This window comes from Hippocampus guttulatus, chromosome 1 (genome assembly GCF_054856545.1).
Source record: "Hippocampus guttulatus isolate MCC_2025c chromosome 1, RoL_Hgut_1.0, whole genome shotgun sequence".
NCBI classification, from domain to species: Eukaryota; Metazoa; Chordata; class Actinopteri; order Syngnathiformes; family Syngnathidae; genus Hippocampus; species Hippocampus guttulatus.
Window position 1 is genome coordinate 30,127,223 of NC_141261.1, and position 19,582 is coordinate 30,146,804.

Genomic DNA, 19,582 nt, shown 5'->3' on the forward strand with positions numbered 1-19,582 from the left:
CTCTTAAAAGGCTCCCCGCGAAGACCTCTCACCAAGCAATTGCTATAAAAGCACAGCGAATGCTTTGTAACAGTTCTGTTTGTAAAAAGTACTTTGAATAGAAATGTTCAATAAAAATACTGCACTTGGTTATTGTTGTTTTTACATCACATTAGGTGGCATGTACATCCCCCAATTCCAATGAAATTGGAACGATGGTTAAAAAAACAAAACAAAAACAGAACACATTGATCTACAAATCCTTTTCAACCTATATTCAATGTAAATACTACAAGAAATTTAATTTTCACACTGGCGATGTTATTTTTTTTATTTAGTCATTTTAAATGTGATGCCAACAGCCAGTTCCAAAACAAAAAAGTGACTTGGGCATGTCTACCTCATTGTCGACCTCGTCTTTTAATAACACTCAATCAGCGTTTGGTAACTGAGGACACTAATTGTTGAAGGAACATCTGAGGAATGAGGAATGCTTTGCCATATTAGTTGCATAACAGTTTCTGTTGTCATATTTTGCGTTTCATAATGGAACACAGATTTTTAATGGTATCCAGTCTGGACTGCTGGCAGGCCAGTCTAGTACTCGCACTCTTTTACTAAGGAGCCACGGTGTTTTAAAACTGTAGCTTGACGCCGTCATGCTGAAATTAGCAGAGGTGTGTGTTTGGAAACGACCTTGCTTGGATAGCAACATATGTTGCTCCAAACCTGTTTGTACCTCTCAGGATTAGTGGCCCCTTTACAGATGTGCCTGTTACAGTTTCCACAGGCATAAACACACCCACATCACACAGACCGGCTTTGAAACTTAGGGCTGATGACAATACAGATGGTCCTTTTCCACTTTGGCTCAGAGAAAAAGTCCATGACATCCATGATTTTAAAAAAATATGAAATGTGGACATTTTTTTTTCAATGTGCATCAGTCCATCTCAGATGAGCTGAGAAGCCGGCAGCATTTCAGGGTGTCGTTGAGGTACAATATGGCTTTCGCTTTGCATGATAGACTTTTAACCTGCATTTTTAGACGTACAGTAATGACAAATTGCGTTAACCAACAGAGATTTTTTGAAGTGTTCCTGAGTCCATGTCGTAGTATTCTTGAGATAATTATTCCTGTGTGATGTTTTTAGTACAGTGCCTGCATGAGGGATTGACGGTCATTTCTCCTTATTCTCAGAGCATAAATGATGAAATCCTGAAATTTGACGTTTTTGCCATGCACTTGTTCACAAAGCGGTGAACCTCGCCCCATCCTTGCTTGTGAACAACAGGGCCTTTCGGAATGTGCCTTTTATACAGATGTGTTTTGAGCATTCCTCAACCTTCCCAGTCTTTTGTGGCCCCTGTTCCAGCTTTTTTGGAATGTGCTGCAGACATCAAATTCTAAAGGGAGAGAATATTTGCAATTAAAAAAAAAAAAAAACAACTATTATCAGTTTGAACTTTAACTGCCTTGTCTTTGTAGTGTATTTGATGGAATAAATAAGTTGATGTGGATTTGCAAATCATTGTCTTGTTTTCATTTCCATTTTACTCTACCTTCTAACTTCACTGGAGTTAGTTTTTGTCTGTGTATGCATCATTCAAAGAGATTCCATATAAGATTTGTGGTGAGACATTAAACTGTAGTAAGTACAGTATATCATAATTTCAGAACATGAAATGTCTTGTCTCACTACTTTATACAAAGTCGTTTAATAAAACAATCAAAAGTGACTCTCAGTATGTTGCAATGCAAGACTGCAAAATGTAACCACAATAAATAAAAAACATTTCATTAAATAACTACAGCTGAACTACTTTCACACTCAATTGAACACGATTATTGTGGATACAAAACAAAACGACCAGTCAAAAAGCTCATTTGAGATTTCCTTTTTTTTTTTTGGATTCTTTTTTTCAATACCACGATCTTGGTTAGTGTAAAATCTCTTCACTGTTTTTATTTTTGTTTCCTATCGACATCCTAAACCTAAATTGTTGGTATTCATCCATTAAAGAGAGAAAAAAACAGTGCTCACTGAAATAACTGACAAATGTAATGAAGAAAATAAATTTGAAAACTCGGCATAGACTCGTACTTTTTTTGTCACTGTTCTTGGGTGATTAAACTGTGTGTTTCAATCTCTGATGAGGGACCTATGACCTGCAGCTGAGACTGTGCTCAGCATCCTATTTCATTCTTTAAAACTTCCTTCTTCATTCCTTGACATATTCAAAACACCCTGTGCCGGATGCAACTCAAGCACATGAGAGTCTCCTCTCTATACAGTTCTTTTCTTTGTACACATACAGCAACACAGACAAAATTGCTGTTCACAAATTAAATTAAAAAGAAAAAAAAACTACAGCAATGGTGGTTATTGAAATAACATGATTGGAATTTCTCAAAATGCATCCTGACATAAGCAAACGCTCATCTCCTTAGGACAGATGAGACAAAGCTGGAGCTTTTTGACATGTCCACTTGGTTCTATCAGACACAACAAAGAAGCATGCAGAAAAGACATAGTAAATACTGTGAAACTAGGAGGAGACTTGGTGATATTCTGGGGATGATTTGCTATGGTGCGTGTCTTGGATCCTTCACCTCGGGATATTTTTTTGATAGACGTGCCAGCCGTGAGCTGTGTGGCCAGTTGGTGGGAGTTGTCTCGTCTTTTCATGTTTGCACTTGCTTCATGGCTATAAGACCATGTTGTTGTGTGTTGTTCATTACCAAACTAACCCACTTTTCATGAATTGTTTTGCCTCAAGAATAAGGCCCTCTTTTGAAAAAAAAAATAAAAAAAAATAATCGAGAGCTGTGCTTTGTGTGCCACTTGAAGGGAGGCATTTATTTGTTGGCCCAGCATCAACAAGAGTGGACTGTTTGAGAATCTACAATACTTTAATTGAGCCTGATGCTACAAATGTATGGTGTAAGCAGTGTTAGTCAGCTTCTGCACATCTCTAGCTATCAACACAGCATGCCCTGTCCTAAATACTGCATGTACTGCGTGGTCTTACCGCTGCAGAGGAGGAGCAGGTACTTTCTTTGTGGGACACTGCAGCCTGATACATGGCCAGACGATCTTTTAGTGACACAGACTCGGCGGTTTCACGGTCATCAGCGTCTGGAGCCCGACTCTCCTGGATGGGCTGTTCCTCTGCAGCTACATACATACACAAACAAGAAGAAGATATCAGAATCAGAATCCTCATTATTGGACAAGTATGTAGGACACACCTGGAATTTGTTTCTGGTAGTACAGACCACACTTGTATCATCAATAACAAGCAACTATGATAAACCAGGACATGACAAATAGGTATGGAAAGACATTCCGTAATGTTAGGGTACCGTTGTGCGGTAGTACCACCCAATGACAGCAGTGAGACATGTGCAAAGTATCAAGCAGAGCTAAAGTGGTAGAATACAATCCTATAACAATTGTGCAGGTGGTGCAGATAATCATTGCACCATTTTAAAGTGACCGGTAGCAGTATTTGTAGAAAAAGTTGAAGTGTGCAGTTGTACAGATGTCCTTGAGCGCTTTAAAGTGTCTGATGCTGTGGAATAGAGATCAGTGACAATGGTTGAGAGCTGGAGCGACAATGATTATTGCAGTAATGCTGTTGCACAGGGGTGTGCAAAATTGCAAAGAGGAACTATACAGGTAGATTTGGGTTACTGTTTTGGGAGTTAACGTCTCGAGCATTGGTTCTTAACCTTGTTAGAGGTACCTAACCCAACCAGTTCACATACACATCACCGAACCCTTCATTAGTGAAATTTTTTAAAAAAAATGATTTTTTACAATTTCAAGACATTAAAAAACACATTTATTAGAACCGGAAAAAAGTAAATAAAATTTCAAGACCTAAGTTTTTTTTTGTTTTTTTTTTAATTTAATTGTATGGCAGAGGCTCCGTCGAACCCCGAAGACCGATTCGCCGAACCCCTCGGGTTCAGTGGGAACCCAGGTTGAGAACCACTAGTCCAGAGGGAAGAAGCTGTTTGAATGTTTGTTTGACCTTCTGAGATGTGAATAAATGTTATCATTGTTGTGCTCTAACTGAAGACAATATTGAAGTTATTCGGCATTCTTTCCTTCTTACTGACGTTGGATAATTATACACAGATCTGTAACAAATCCATCAATAATCACACACTACTTTATGATTCCTCATTTTGCTCAATGCACCCCCATGGACTGCCAATTAAAGGAGACCATTGATTCTGCATTTGACTTTTCTGCGCTACAAAGCATCACTAAGCAACAGAGAACGCTGCACCGTGTCTCCGCGCACACCCACACTGGACCTTTTAGCACTTTACGCGTTCAGTCTCTTGTGGCAACAATGTGGTGGGATGAAAGAAAAACCTACATGAAAATGATTTTCTCTCATTATCGGCACAGGCTGCAACCTTTGGTCATGCTGAAATCCTACGCCTTGTTCTCTTGTCATCAGATGCTCACACGGAGTATTTGCTGCACATGCACTGGATGTGCACTAATGGCGAAAGTCATTAGAAGTTTTTGTGGAGAGTTGCAGCACCTGCTTCTTTAAAACCTATTGCAGGATAATAAAGAGCCTGTCGATGCTACGATATTTGCTCGCTTTTAATGCTCGCTGTTTCAGCTTGGCTGTGTAGCTTCTCTCTAAACATTTCAAATGAAGTAGTGCAATATGTATATACTGGACGGTGTGTACAGTGTGCTCTAAATACAACAATCAGTCTTTGAGCTCAGTATGCGTCATGAATACAGAGTCAATCACATCTTCCTTCCTTCCTTACTGCCTTTATTCGTTCAATTAATCTGAATTTGAATGGCCCCAACACTGAATTATTGTTTGGAGGAAACAGACACCAAGACTTTCTAGAGGTCATTTTCTACAGAGCACAATCAAATTGGGAACGCATGTCTAAGAACTGTAAACTTTTGAAAGGAATGTACAGTAGTATGCACAAGTAGAATACACGCCATGATGTAAAGATCACATCAGATCGGATCCACTCCCACACATGATCTTTTTTTTTCCTGGTCAGCCTCACTCACTTATGGATCTCATGAGGAAATGTGTTCTTATGTGTTTATATGCACTTTTCAAAAGGAAGTTTGCACAAAATAATTGTTCGTTGTGTTGCTTGATTCAAGGTGTAGCGAGGCCAATGAAAGATCGTCAGCCACTCATCCCCCGTGTTGGTAAATGTATGTCCTTGGAAAGGGCAATGATTTGAGAGCTGGATCTAATCTGTAAAGTTGTGTGTCCCATTCTCAGAATTTCCTACCAAGGTGTTGACCCATGGAAAAAGTGTGGGTTGCATCAGGTGTAAAAGCTGTGAAAAATGTATCATGTGAATGACTTGCTGTGGTGACCCCTGACAGGGTGAGGTTATTCTTACTGAAGGTTGGCAGTAAAATTACGATTATTTTAACCACAGATGTCCTGATAACCCCTTTTCTCATCACAATAGGTAGTTTTTAGCTCCTACTAGAGCAAAATGAAAAACAACTTGACCCAACATTCTGGGCCAAATCCTCAACCAAATGTGCTGGGGATCAATAACCCAGTGTTAGCTCTCTCCCTCTCTGACCCTGCAGAGCAATTATTTCACCCAATTAGGGTGATTTTCGACCCACTCGCTTTAAGTCAAGGTAAGGCAAGGCAGCTTTACTTACATTGCACATTTCATGCACAAGTTCAACTCCATGTGCTTCACACAAGTAAAGAAACAACATATATGCCAGAAAACATTTATGCCAGAAAAGTGAGCGACAAAGTGGGGTGGGGGGGACCCAGACCTTTACAATATTTAATCACATTAACAGAAAAGTTTCAATATATTTAAAACAATTTAAAAGTAAAGAAAAAAATATGTTTCTAAAACTAATAAAAGGGGTCCAAGGACTGACACTTGACGGACCCCCACGTCATAGTCCGATCACATTCAAAACTTCCAATGGTCACAAAGTAACTCCTTTCCTCCAAGTATGACCTGAACCATTTTAGGACTGTTCCATTTAATCCCACCCAAGTTTTCAACCTGTTCAACAGTATATATATTATGATCATATACTGCACTGAGATCCAATAAGACAAGACCCGACAGCTTCCTTGCGACAATGCTCAACCTTATATCATTTAGTACCGTAATAAGAGCTGTCTCTGTTCTGTGATGAGGTTGGAAGCTCGATTGAAAATGATCAAAAAGTCGGATTGAGTGAATTTGCTGAGTTGATTAAAAACAACAATGTTTGGTGAAAAGGGAAGGTGTGAGATGGGTCTGGAGCAAACAAGGAGAAATCCAGCATTCTCTCTTTTAGAAGTGGCTTTACAGAGGCTAATTCTTGGGTTTTTGGACGCTCGTCTGACTGAAGTGAGCAGTTGATTATTTGCTGTAATTTGGTTTCAACAGATCAGATAATTTGTTTGGAAAAAGTCAGATGATATTGAGTCAAAACAGCGAGCTGATGGCTTCAACTACTGAACCAAATCTGTGTTGTTGTTTTTTTTATGCATTGCATCAAATTCTCAATGATTCCTGGGTGATTTTGTTCAATCAATCAAACAAACAAATGTGACTTAAAGACCCCCCGCCCCTCACTCTTACATACACAGATATATACGGTATATCCCCACAAGCATGCATATTCCCGTACACACACACACACACACATACACACACACACACACACACACACACAAAACATGCATATGTACCCTGATGACCCTGTTATTAAAAAAGACATGGCAAGGCACAGAGAAAGTACATGAGAAAAAAAAAGCACCCAAGGGGGAGCTAATCCACGCTGAGTCACAGCGGTCGTAGCTTTCAGCGATATACTCTGTATATATATATATATATATATATATATATATATATATATAGAGAGAGAGAGAGAGAGAGAGAGAGAGAGAGAGAGAGAGAGAGAGAGAGAGAGAGAGAGAGAGAGAGAGAGAGAGAGAGAGAGAGAGAGAGAGAGAGAGAGAGAGAGAGAGATAGATATGGGTGGATAGCTCAGTTGGTAAGGCATAGGTTTGGCATACAGGAGACGGTGGTTCGAATCCCGCTTGGGGCAAAAAATGAGCACATAACACCATGCAGTGTGGGTCCTTGGGCAAGATCCTTCACGCTAATGCCTACCTCATACAATGATGAGAAACAATAAAATGAATGACATGCCGGCTCAGACATCGCCCAGCCAAACAAGGTCTGTGTCAGGTGCTGGGGAACCAGAGCACCTTGATGAAAAATGGGCTACTGGAACAAAGCGGAGATGGGCGAGATGCGATAACATGGCTCTGTTGGAATGCTACTACTCAAGCAACCCTAGTCAGAGGGGTTACATGCAGAGAATGTGGGCTTCACGGTTCACCACGAAACAACTAGTTGCTCAGTGTTCCAACATCCACAACTTGAGATTGATGAGGTACAACACAGGTTCCATGGTGAACGGCCCCAGGCTGCCAAATCAGAGGAGGGGGTCATACCAGAGATGGGGAGGCAAGCCCCAATGAATGCAGATGATGAGATTGGGAGGCCAGCCCCAATGAATGAAATGCTGAGCGAGGCAGCAACTGACCTGAAAGCTAAGATCATGGCGAGAATGAAAGCTGGGCCACCTAGACACCGATTACAACGGCTATGTGAAGTACCACCTGAAAGTCTCATGGAAAGTGTGAATGCAGCACTGAGGGCGATCCCTACCGTAACGATCACGGAAACCAATGAGCTGATATACGCTTCAGCATCAGTGATCCTAGAGATGCTTGGCTATAAGAGCAACCATGGGAGCCATGAGATACGTTACCCACCATGGAAAAGACGGTTGGAGGCTAAGATCAAGGCGGCTCGGAAAGATGTGAGTCAATTGACGGAGGCCCAGAGAGGTGTGATGAAAAGGCCGATACCCGAGAGGTACATCCGGATGACCATACCTGAAGCACTCGAAACTGCCAAACAAAGGCTCCAAGCCTTGTCCAGCCGCCTAAAGAGGTACACGAAAGAGAATGGGACCAGACGAATAAACAGGCTGTTCGCAACACAACCTGCGAAAGTGTACGCTATAAGAGCAACCATGGGAGCCATGAGATACGTTACCCACCATGGAAAAGACGGTTGGAGGCTAAGATCAAGGCGGCTCGGAAAGATGTGAGTCAATTGACGGAGGCCCAGAGAGGTGTGATGAAAAGGCCGATACCCGAGAGGTACATCCGGATGACCATACCTGAAGCACTCGAAACTGCCAAACAAAGGCTCCAAGCCTTGTCCAGCCGCCTAAAGAGGTACACGAAAGAGAATGGGACCAGACGAATAAACAGGCTGTTCGCAACACAACCTGCGAAAGTGTACGCTCAGTGGCAGGGTCCTAACAACAGAGCTGACCCACCAAGACTGGAAACTGAAAGGTACTGGAAAGGCATATGGGAGAAGGAGGTTGCACATAACAGCAGTGCACAATGGCTGGTGACCCTGAGAGAGGAACACAGCAACCTCCCTGAACAGAACCCAGTTACCATAACAGTGGCAAACATACAGGAAAGAGTCTCAGATATGAAGAACTGGACAGCACCAGGCCCGGACATGGTCCACACCTACTGGCTAAAGAAACTCACAGCACTCCATGAGCGCCGAGCAGCACATATGAACCAGCTGCTGAGGGATGGGACTCACCCAGGATGGCTGACCGAAGGGCGAACGATCCTGATCACGAAGGATCCCTCAAAGGGTGCAGTCCCATCCAACTATCGGCCAATAACCTGTCTCTCCACAACATGGAAGCTCATGTCAGGCATCATTGCGGCTAAGATAAGTGGACACATGGATCAATACATGAGCAAAGCACAGAAGGGCATTGGTAGAGATACCAGAGGAGCCAAACATCAGCTCCTGGTTGACAGAACAGTCGCACAAGACTGCAGGTCCCGACGTACCAACCTGTGCACAGCTTGGATTGATTACAAGAAAGCCTATGACTCGATGCCACATACATGGATCACTGAATGCTTGGAGTTGTATAAGGTGAACAGGACCCTAAGAGCCTTCGTTGCGAACTCGATGAGGATGTGGAAAACCACACTTGAAGCCAATGGCAAGCCACTTACCCAAGTGTCCATCAAATGTGGCATATACCAAGGTGATGCACTCTCCCCACTGCTGTTCTGCATAGGACTGAACCCCCTAAGCCAAGTAATCACCAAGACAGGCTATGGATACCGCCCCAAAAATGGTCACGATCAGTCAGTCAAAAGCTACGATCAGTCACCTCCTCTACATGGATGACATAAAGCTGTATGCTAAGAGCGAAAGGGACATGACTCCCTGATCCACACAACCAGAATCTACAGCAGCGACATCGGGATGTCATTCGGGCTTGAGAAATGTAGCCGGATGGTGACTAAGAGAGGGGTCTCACTCCCTGAAGGAACATTGAGGACAGCTACAAGTGCCTCGGTATACCACAAGCCAATGGCAACAAGGAAAGTGGCTATGGCCAAATACCTCCAGCGAGTGAGGCAAGTCCTAAGAAGCCAGCTCAATGGCAAGAATAAGACCCGGGCAATAAACAGCTATGCCCTACCAGTGATCAGATACCCTGCAGGAATAATAAGGTGGCCAAAGGAAGAGATTCAGACCACGGACGTTAAGACCCGAAAGCTCCTAACCATGCATGGAGGGTTCCATCCCAAATCCAGCACCCTGAGACTGTACGCAAGCCGAAAGGAAGGAGGCCGGGGACTAGTGAGTGTGAGAGCCACTGTCCAGGATGAAACATCCAAGCTCCATGAATACATCAAGGAGAAGGCTCCAACGGATGACGTACTCTGAGAATGTCTCAGACAATGGGGAACAGAGGATGAGGCGCTGGAAGAGGGACCATCATGGGAGGACAAGCCCCTACACGGGATGTACCACCGGACCATAACTGAAGTGGCTGATCTCAGGAAGTCCTATCAGTGGCTAGAGAGGGCTGGCCTGAAGGACAGCACAGAGGCACTCATCCTGGCTGCTCAGAAGCAGGCCCTGAGCACCAGAGCCATTGAGGCCCAGATATACCACACCAGACAAGACCCAAGGTGTAGGTTGTGCAAAGAGGCACCTGAGACGATCCAACACATAACTGCAGGGTGTAAGATGCTGGCAGGGAAAGCCTACATGGAACGCCATAACCAGGTGGCTGGTATAGTCTACCGAAACATCTGTGTGAAGTATGGACTGGAAACCCCAAGGTCAAAATGAGAAACACCTCCGAAGGTGGTGGAGAATGACAGAGCGAAGATCCTGTGGGACTTCCAGATCCAGACTGACATGATGGTAATGGCGAACCAACCAGATATCGGGATCATAGATAAAGGGCAGAGGAGAGCCGTTGTAGTGGATGTAGCGGTTCCAAGTGATGGAAACATCAGAAAGAAGGAACACGAGAAATTCGAGAAATACCAAGGGCTCAGAGAGGAGCTGGAGAGAGCCTGGAAGGTAAAGGTGACAGTCGTGCCTGTGGTGGTCGGAGCACTCGGGGCAGTGACCCCCAAACTAGATGATTGGTTGCAACAGATCCCGGGAACAACATCGGACATCTCAGTCCAGAAATGTGCAGTGCTGGGAACAGCAAGGATACTGCGCAGAACCCTCAAGCTTCCTGGCCTCTGGTAGAGGACCCGAGCTGAATGAGGGACAGACACCACCCGAGGGGTGAGACGAGGATTTTTTTTTTTAAAGGCTTGAATTAAAATTATTTTTAAAAAGTACATAAATAAGTTATAATTTTTTCAAAATCCAAGCTCCAAAGATGTGCCTTAAGCCTCTTCTCAAAAACATTAACAGTCTCGACAGACCTGATGTCCTCTGGCAGTCTATTCCATACCTGAGGACCAAAATGGCTGAATGCAGCCTCACGGATGTGTTCTGGTCCTCACCCTAGGAATAATTCAGAGGCCAGTGTTGCATCATGTTTGTGATTTTGCCGTTTTGTGACAATGTGATGCATTATAGTTTTTCACTAAAATAGAAGGTAAATTCTTTTCATTGATCTGTTGAGAAGAGTTCTGCGTGATTTGATTGTGGGGGAGATGTGAGTTTGTCGAGTGTGTTAATTCTTACTCTTCAGTTCAGAAAAGTGTTGTAGTCTTTTAATAACTCTTTCAGAGGAATTGTCTGTATAGGTCAAAATGAACTTTCCTGCACTTTTATTTCACAGTCATTATGCTTGTACAATGCACCTCCAAGGTATTTAATTATCTTTAAATAGGAGTAACAGCATCCAGACCATTTGAGATTGAGGTACCGGTAAATTTATTCATCAACATCCTTTGCATTTAGAGTTGTTGACACAGCAATAATTTCCATTAAAGTATTGCTTGTGTTCTTTTTGATATACTGTATGTTTTGGTTGTCTTAACATTTTGAGATTATTTGCACAAGCAGAAATTAAGAGGGCAGCTTCCTCATGACCCTGTTTGAGATTCAAAGATAGATCCAGCTTCCTTCCACCAACCAAAAACAAACAAAAAATGTATAATAGGAGCACTCAGTAAGTTTACAGATACAATTAATTAGGTAAAATATATACTGCACACTATTAATATACTGTCCAAGATTTTTTTTCACGGTCATGAGAGCTATACAAACTATGACTTGTTTGTTGCGTGTGTTCGTTTTTTTTTAACCCTTTCATGCACCCTGCACCCTGTAACCTGATAACATGATAAGCTGTCCACTGTAGTCACCACTGTCCCTGAAAGGGTTAAATGTTTTTTTGTTTTGTTTTGGGGTTTTTTGTGACATTGACCTTAAAGATGAATGCATTTCCTTGCCCACCCATCACACACCCTACACATGTTTCTTTCTCTTATGAATTAAAGTAAGTAAGTCACAGAGGCTGTAGCATATGCCAGCAAAGTGCAGTCAGGGCAAGCAGGGGAATCAGAGCCTCCCCTCCCCTGCTCGTGAAGAGTAAAAATAAATAAAATGAACACCAAAAACTGATAATGCATCAGTACCCAGGGTTGAATGTGTGGCGCCTGAAAAGGACACATATAAATATGTCCTTGATAGAATGGCTTCTCTGCTCCGTGCTCATATTGATTTTCTTTTTCAGTCCAAAAATGTCCTCATTAAAATAGCTGAAAGTACTTATTTCCTGTTCAAACAAATGGGCAAACAGGGATGTGTGTCATTGTGCCCCAAATGCCTCAAGGTAATGTGCACACATTACTTGACGCACACAGTTGTTGCACTGCACTCATAAAAGAGACATTGCTGTTTCTCTTTATATTGCCAAAACACATTTTATCACTAAACTATTCCACATGTTGACGTTCAACAGTCTCTGTGATATATTTAATGAATGTGTGTAATATCTAGTCTTTCTGGACTGCCATGAATTTGAGTGAAAATGCCATGTAGCTTTGACAGGTGGCAGCGCTGAGCTACATTGGCAATGTGTAGAAGAAGGGTCTTCCACTCTGCTTTTTTTTTTTTTTAATTTAACATTCCCACTGGCATAGTGAGATTTTTTTTTACCGTGAAAAGTACGTAGAAAAAGATTTCATGGACAAATAAAGGTAAGACCAAATGCTGTTTTGATTTTTTTTTAGAAAGAAAACTCAGCAACAAACAACAAAAATGTATTTGACCTTATATGAAATGTTTTGGTTTTCCTTGCTGTCACATTGTTGAACATTGTGAAATTGATTGAAGCATTATTAAAAGTTTTGAAAATAAATTCTTCATCCATCCATTATCGGAGCCACATATTTTATTTTATGTTTCCTGTTTGGTCAAGCACTTTGTGACAGCTTGTGTTGTATTGTATTGTATTGTATAAACACAATTATTCTGTGTGGTCTTTGGAAGACCAACACAGAAATAACTCCCGACAGGGAACAGGTTCCTCATCGTATTTAGAGTGTGACTTTGAGTGGTATTAATGACTATGGTTCAACACCACGCGATTAAAAACATGCTGTACTCATGACACCAGTTTCAGCTTTCTGTTATGTGTGGCATGTTAGTGTATGGTGAGTAATAGGCAGCCAGTGGGATCTGAAAATAAACAGGTTTTTACTGAGTCCATCTGATAAATATAATTCAGACAACCTACACCTGAGGCCCTCTTGAAACCTCACACCGGCATGATGACAGAAGCATAAGCATATAGCGGTTTCATTTATCACCAGAGATGAATGTTCACGTCATGGTCTGGAGCCGTCACAGAGCCAGAGTCCCCGCTGGTTGATGCATGACGGCAGTGACAACAGCCTCTTTCAAAGGTATGTTGTCTGCAAAATTGCCATAGCTCAAAGGTGAGCAAGCCAGGCTCAGGCTAAGAAAGTAAACCAGGCCTTTTTATATACCGCCTGTTACCGCAGCATCATGTTCTCCTGCGCCTAGAAAGATTTAGGAAAGGAAGGGGAGGAGTACTTACAGGCCTGCGCTGTGTGAAGGTGACGTAAAAGGACTCTCACTCTATCTCAATAATTATGAGCATTCACTAATTTATGTACTCTCGGTGCCAGGAATATCTGCATCTGCATTGTTTGAAGGTGCCATATTTACATCTGCTAATGTGTTATGTTTTCATCACTTTCATTTTCTTGCCAGTGTTACACGACAACTGTGTACATTTATGTCCAACTCTGGATAAAATGCAGAAAGTCAGTAGCCTCCTTGACTCTGTCGCGCTCCCGCTGAAGTGAGACAGAGACAAACGAGTCATTTCAGCGATACATGGCAAAACATGGCCGTGTGATAGCTTCGTCTCGGCCCGCTCCTGACACCACATGCCTTAAGCGACCCAATCTTGTATTATGCACCAAAGTCTTTGGTTGGCGAGGGTTGACAGGAGCGCCCTAAATGATCGAGACTAATTGAAATGTCAGCCACAGAGGCTGATTTTCTCTTCACAGATGAAAGCAAAACAGGCGCAATAATTGAGTTGTCAAATCTATCAGTGAGTTCTTTATATGTGGACCGGATTGCCCTGAAGTGCTTCCTTGTGCTCAGCTTAGCACTTTGTTTCTCATTCGTCACACTCTCAGAATACTCCCGATGAGCATGTCGCAAGCAATGGTTGCTGAGAGAAAACAGAAAGTCTTTCCTTGCGGAGTCACTGAAATACCACATTATGGTCCTTTTGGAGCTTACAGCACAGCAACATCATTTCACAAGCTCTGCTCCTCAGCCCCCAGCCATTAAAACAATTCATTAGAAGCACAAATGTTGCCTCTCATTTCCATTATTTTCTCTCTACTTGTGTTTTGGCTGCTTGAGCGTACATGTACTTGTTGAACGAGACTCGCCCTTTGAATGCCCCTAATTGACAATGACTGCTTACCTTCTGCCTGGGACACACGAAACAAATGATGTCAATCGAATCCCCCTGAAGAGAAAAAGGCTTGGCAACTCCAGAAAGGAATACTTAGGAGAACAAGAAGTTGAGTCCGGGATAGAGACCTGCAGTAAAGCTTGGAGTCCAGCTCCAGCAGCGTGCTCCTCAGCAGTGAGGCCCTGGCATGCAGTGACAGCTGATATTATTTTAGAATGCCCCTTCGTAAAAAATAGGATGGACTTACAGGAGAGGATTGGTGCAATCGCCTTGGCCTTTTTTTAGATTCGAGTATCGAGGTACCCGGCATGCCCTTTAACTTATGTCACGGCAGTGTTATGGAAGCCGACGTTACAGGAGGTAAAGGAAAATATGATAATAATTGGACTGTGTATTCACCATCTGCAGCATGAGGTTACTTGTTCTCAGTCTAATGAGCTCCAGAACTTTGTGACCAGTGCTCGTTATAATGGCTTGCTTTGATTTAAAAACAAACTGTCTTCTATGCAAGGCTTTTTTTGTTTATTTTTTTTTATGGGGAACTACATTCAACAATTACACATTTTGACTTTGTGCTCTCCACTGCATAAATGCTGGTATTCATTCAATAAATGGGGTTGTGACCTGTTGTAACTGTCATATGCTTGTGCAGGAGTTTTTTGCCTAACTCAAATTATCCTCAAAATGAGGGTAGTTCGAGCGTGGGGGGTTTTTTCTCCCCCTCTCCCTCCCTTGTGGTTTCTTTCTGACTTCCGGGTTGAGTGAACGCTGGCGCGTTTTGGCTGCCGCTGCTCAACCCGTATTGTTTTGTGTTTTTCTTATTGTAAAGTGTCCTTGGGTGTCTTGAAAGGCGCATATAAATAAAATGTATTATTATTATTATTATTTTAATTTTCCTTTTCATTTTACCACATTGCAAGATTTCAATTAAAACGTTTTTTTCTATTCAGCTAGGTCGTGCAGACAATTTATGTTCTTTCAACATTTTCATGTGAAAACTGCCCATAATGAGGCCAAGAATAAAATCTGGGAACAAATCCTCCTCAATTTTAAATTAAGTCAGGTACTCATAATCATAATGGTTGTGGTCAAAAGAAACGCCTTAAGATTTTTACAATTTTGCTGAAAGTAGGAAATTCATTTGCACTACCAACACATACAAACATTCCATTCTGGCATTCACTTCCAGTTTTTGAGCCATTGTAGTTACGGTTTCCCTTCGAAGGCCCTTATAACTGTGAAATTTGTGCAACCATATAAATTGAATTGAATTGAAGACAACTTTATTGTTAAATGTGCTGTATGTATGTGTAACATACAGCCCAGATGAAATTTCTTCCCTCTCAACATAAAACAAGAGGAGCCGCTGCGGGTGTCCGCGCCGCCATCAAAAGAGAAGTTAAGAAAAAATGACAAAATAATACAAGACAACACATGAGACACAGATAACTGTACAATCTTAACCACTTTCCTGCATACACTTTGTTGTCTGAAGCAGTTATTGATGAAAGAGGAGTGAATCAAAGTGTCCTTTTCACCAGTGGATCAAAGTAGTCATACTGCAATGTGCACACATCTGCTACAAGCTAAGCTTGAAAGCAACAAGAAGCTGTAGCATCATCCATTAACCAAAAAGAGAGATTGGCTCTCTTCACCTGTCCCATGTAAATCTGCTTCAATTCCAAGCCGCGACTCCTAGCTCCAAATACTCCTTTATGTTGAACCCCCTCCACATTTCACACACACAGCAAGCAACAAATAGATGGATAACTAGTTTTGACATCAGAAGTCAAGAATAATGGATCGTTTAAACATTGTAATTATTACATTATACCGTAAATTCCGGATTACAAGCCGCTACTTTTTTTCCACACTTTTAACACTGCGGCTTGTAATATGAAGCGGCTTTTTAATTTTTTTTTTCCATTGCGGGAAAAACTTGGACCAATAAAATGAATGAGTCTTTCACTGAGGTCCAATGAGATTGTACGACTAATCACAACTTCCGCTCTTTTTGCCGTAGCGGGGTAAAAATGTGTTACCCGGCAACAGTCGACCAATAAAATGAATGAGTAGTACACAGGGGTCCAATGAAATTGTATGATTAACGGTAATCACAACTTCCTTATTTCAGTCTTTCTTCTAACCCTGATCAACATGGAGAATACCAGACGAAAAGCATATGATGCAGCTTTAGCCATCACTCTGGCAGTTAAAGAAGGAAATCAAGCTGCTGCCCGTAATCTTGGCATAAACGAGTCGATGGTGCGAAGGTGGAGGCTCCGGCAAGAAGAACTGAGCCAGTGTAAAAAGACAACCAAGGCTTTTAAAGGTTTTAAAGGTGGCCCGTCGTGGTGTTATAGATTCATGAACCGGAAAAGCCTGTCTATTTGGGCACGCACGACGTTGACTCAGCAGCTCTCTCCCAATTACGAGGACAAACTTGCTTCGTTCCGCACATTCACACAAACAAAGATAGCGGAGAATTCCATCAGCCCAGATGAAATAATAAATATGGACGAAGACCCTCTGACATTTGATTTGCCTCTCACTCGGACTGTAATTAAAAAAGGTGACTCCTCCGTCATACTGAAAACAAGCGGCCATGAGAGAACACATTGTACCTGTGTTTTGAGCTGCGCAGCATCGGGCCTAAAGCTGCCAACGATGATCATTTTTAAGCGGCTGACTATAGAAATAATTTCATTTATCTTTTCCCATTTATATGATTTGCATTATTCTATTTAAAGCCTAGTGGGCTGCAGTATTTCTCCTCGTAATTACGCAAATGCACATCAAGATCTCTCTTTGTCTGGCCTCTTTTTAGGGGTGTTCACACGGCAAGATTTGGTCCGGTGCTACGCCGGGGCTGCCCCAGTAGAGCGGTCACACGTGCAAATTAGCTCCGGCGTAGCCCCGGTAAACAGTTTACACTGGACCAAATTTGATCCACCTCAGGGAGGTGGTTTAAAAATTTGCTCCAGAGCAAATGCTTGTTAGCGAAGCAGCACCGATGTAAATTTGCACGTGTGAACGCAACTGGGTTAAATTTGCTCCAGAGCAAATGCTTGTGAAGCGTACGTACGGCGAGAATGCGTTGCTTTCGCGCTCTGTCGGACTTCCGTCATGTGTTTGTTTAATAACGACACAAGACTTGGCTGGTAACATCTTTCCTTTTGTAGGAGACTGGACTGTCTCGGAGTTGTTTGTGTAGTTTGTTCCTTTGTTGTGTGTCCACAACCCCCCCCCCCCCCATATAATTTATTTTGTGATTTCCTCTCTTGATTTTCTGTTTGGCGCATTACGTGTTTGCTTTTCTGAGTGTCATTGAAGTCATCGTTGATTTACGTTTTCGGGGGTGGTCACTCTCGAGCAGAAGGCACGGAGACCGAGAAGGTGAAGGACGTGCCTGTCCAGTAGTCGCTTGAGTTGTGTATACGTTTTAAAAAGAACCAACACAACAGCTCATTTGTTTTCTGTCGTTTTGCTCCGCTGCAGAAACTGCCGTGTGAACGCAAGTGGGGCTGTACCGACGCTGTGCCGGTGCAGACACGCTCAGCGGCTTTGTACGTGTGAACGCTCCACACAATTTGCTGCGGTGCAAAATATATCGCAACAAAATACATCGGTGCAGCGCCGGAGCAAATGTGTGCCGTGTGAACACCCCTATTATGTGTTTCAGCGTAATTTCGTTGTGCAAATGCATTTATCATGCTCATAAAAATATGAAGATTATTTTAACCTTAAGAAATGTTGCATTTTTTTTCTGCCGGGGTTCAGCGGGGGACCACGTCAGGGAGGCAGAAGCAAACCCCCGCCTACTCATTGGCCAGCGGTTTATAGTACGGTGCGGCGCATATAATGACAAAATTGATTTTTCTTCATAAATCTGAGCATGTGGCTCTTAATCAGGTGCGGTCTGTAGCCCGGTAATTTACGGTATATGAAAATTTTAAATTTTGGTTCAGACTTTAGAAAGCACTATGGAAGTTGATATGCTTGAATTGCTTACACGGGCCACATAAAATGATGTGGTGGGCCAGATCTGGCCACCGGGCCTTGACTTTGACACCTGTAGAATAAAAAGTTGTTTTTCTTAAAATCACATTGTGTCTAGCAGCAAACTTAATTTTCTTGTCTAGAAGAAAAGCTAAATTGAGTAAAAGTTAAAGTAAAAACTCAAGACTACATCGTGGAAACTTTCTGATAAATGATAAATATTTTATGCTATGTATCAACATACTTTTGATATTAGGCCATTTCTCTATATATACTGTATATATATATATATATATATATATATAGATAGATAGATAGACAAACAAACAAACCAATGTGCTGAGAAGCAGCGCGACGTAAGCAGAGTTCTTCCTTTATTCCTGCTGTGAACAAACACTGGCCTACAGCATAAGCGAGGATCCTTTCATAAACCACTGACCACAACCCAAAGCCTTTCGTTCATTCTTTCTAGCACTGCAACCTTCCCGCAAAACAAGATTGAATCCATTTCACATGAATTATTCATGACTGTTTTCTCTATTATTAGCCGTGATCACTGGTGTTTACTGACTTGAGTCCACCCCATGAGCTGTTGTTGGCAGCCCATTGACCACAGAAAAGTGCGCTTATTGGCCCTGAGGAGAGGCTGTTCTCAGTTGATAATCCCACTGAAATTGCACATGGATTTCCTGTTGCTAAAGTGGAAAGTAAACACACTCCCATAGAATACCTAATGGAAGCCAACTGTATACTAACTACCAAAAGTGAAAATCTATAATAGCTTCTTTTTTTCTTTTTTCTTTTTTTTCTACACAGAGGACCCATTTGTGTTTGTACCTGTGTTTTTGAGTGACAAACAAGTTACAAGTTCAAAATTAATGATACCTCAAAATTTATGCCCCACCACCACCTACCAACAAAGATAGTACAATTTAGAAACCTAATCAAAGTTTCCAGTTGTAAAATTAGATGTGTAAGATTTCACTCGAGTTCATTTCAGCCAGCATCAAAGGTTACACGACTGCAGGTTTTTGCTTTTTCTTTGGCTTTTCCTACACCACTATCACAACAGGATGTTGACTTGGTATCATACAGTAGCTGCAGCATTTTAATTGATTTAACATTTGACATTTCGGTTTCTATGCCACTTCTCCTCATTTTAGTCGTAGATGAGGTTGCGCCTTAGCTCAGCTGACTTGCGTGACAGGTGGGAAACACCCTGGGCTGGTATATTTTGTGAGTGATTAATTTCTATTTTGACA

General features: G+C 42.1%; 1 protein-coding gene across 2 annotated transcripts in view; it reads right to left on the reverse strand.

Annotated features, from left to right (window-relative positions):
* The window catches only part of xirp2a (xin actin binding repeat containing 2a), a 78,363-nt gene that overhangs the window by 17,469 nt on the left and 41,312 nt on the right, over positions 1–19,582 (reverse strand). The window contains exons 1-2 of one of the 2 annotated variants that reach the window (XM_086125688.1): positions 14,331–14,480; positions 3,013–3,158 (exon numbers count right to left, since the gene is read on the reverse strand). In XM_086125688.1, the coding sequence (XP_085981814.1) occupies positions 3,013–3,066 (54 nt within the window). In that variant the 5' untranslated portion in view covers positions 3,067–3,158; positions 14,331–14,480. Of the gene's footprint in view, positions 1–3,012; positions 3,159–14,330; positions 14,481–19,582 lie in introns of those variants that run through there. The other variant, XM_086125679.1, reaches the window with a different exon arrangement.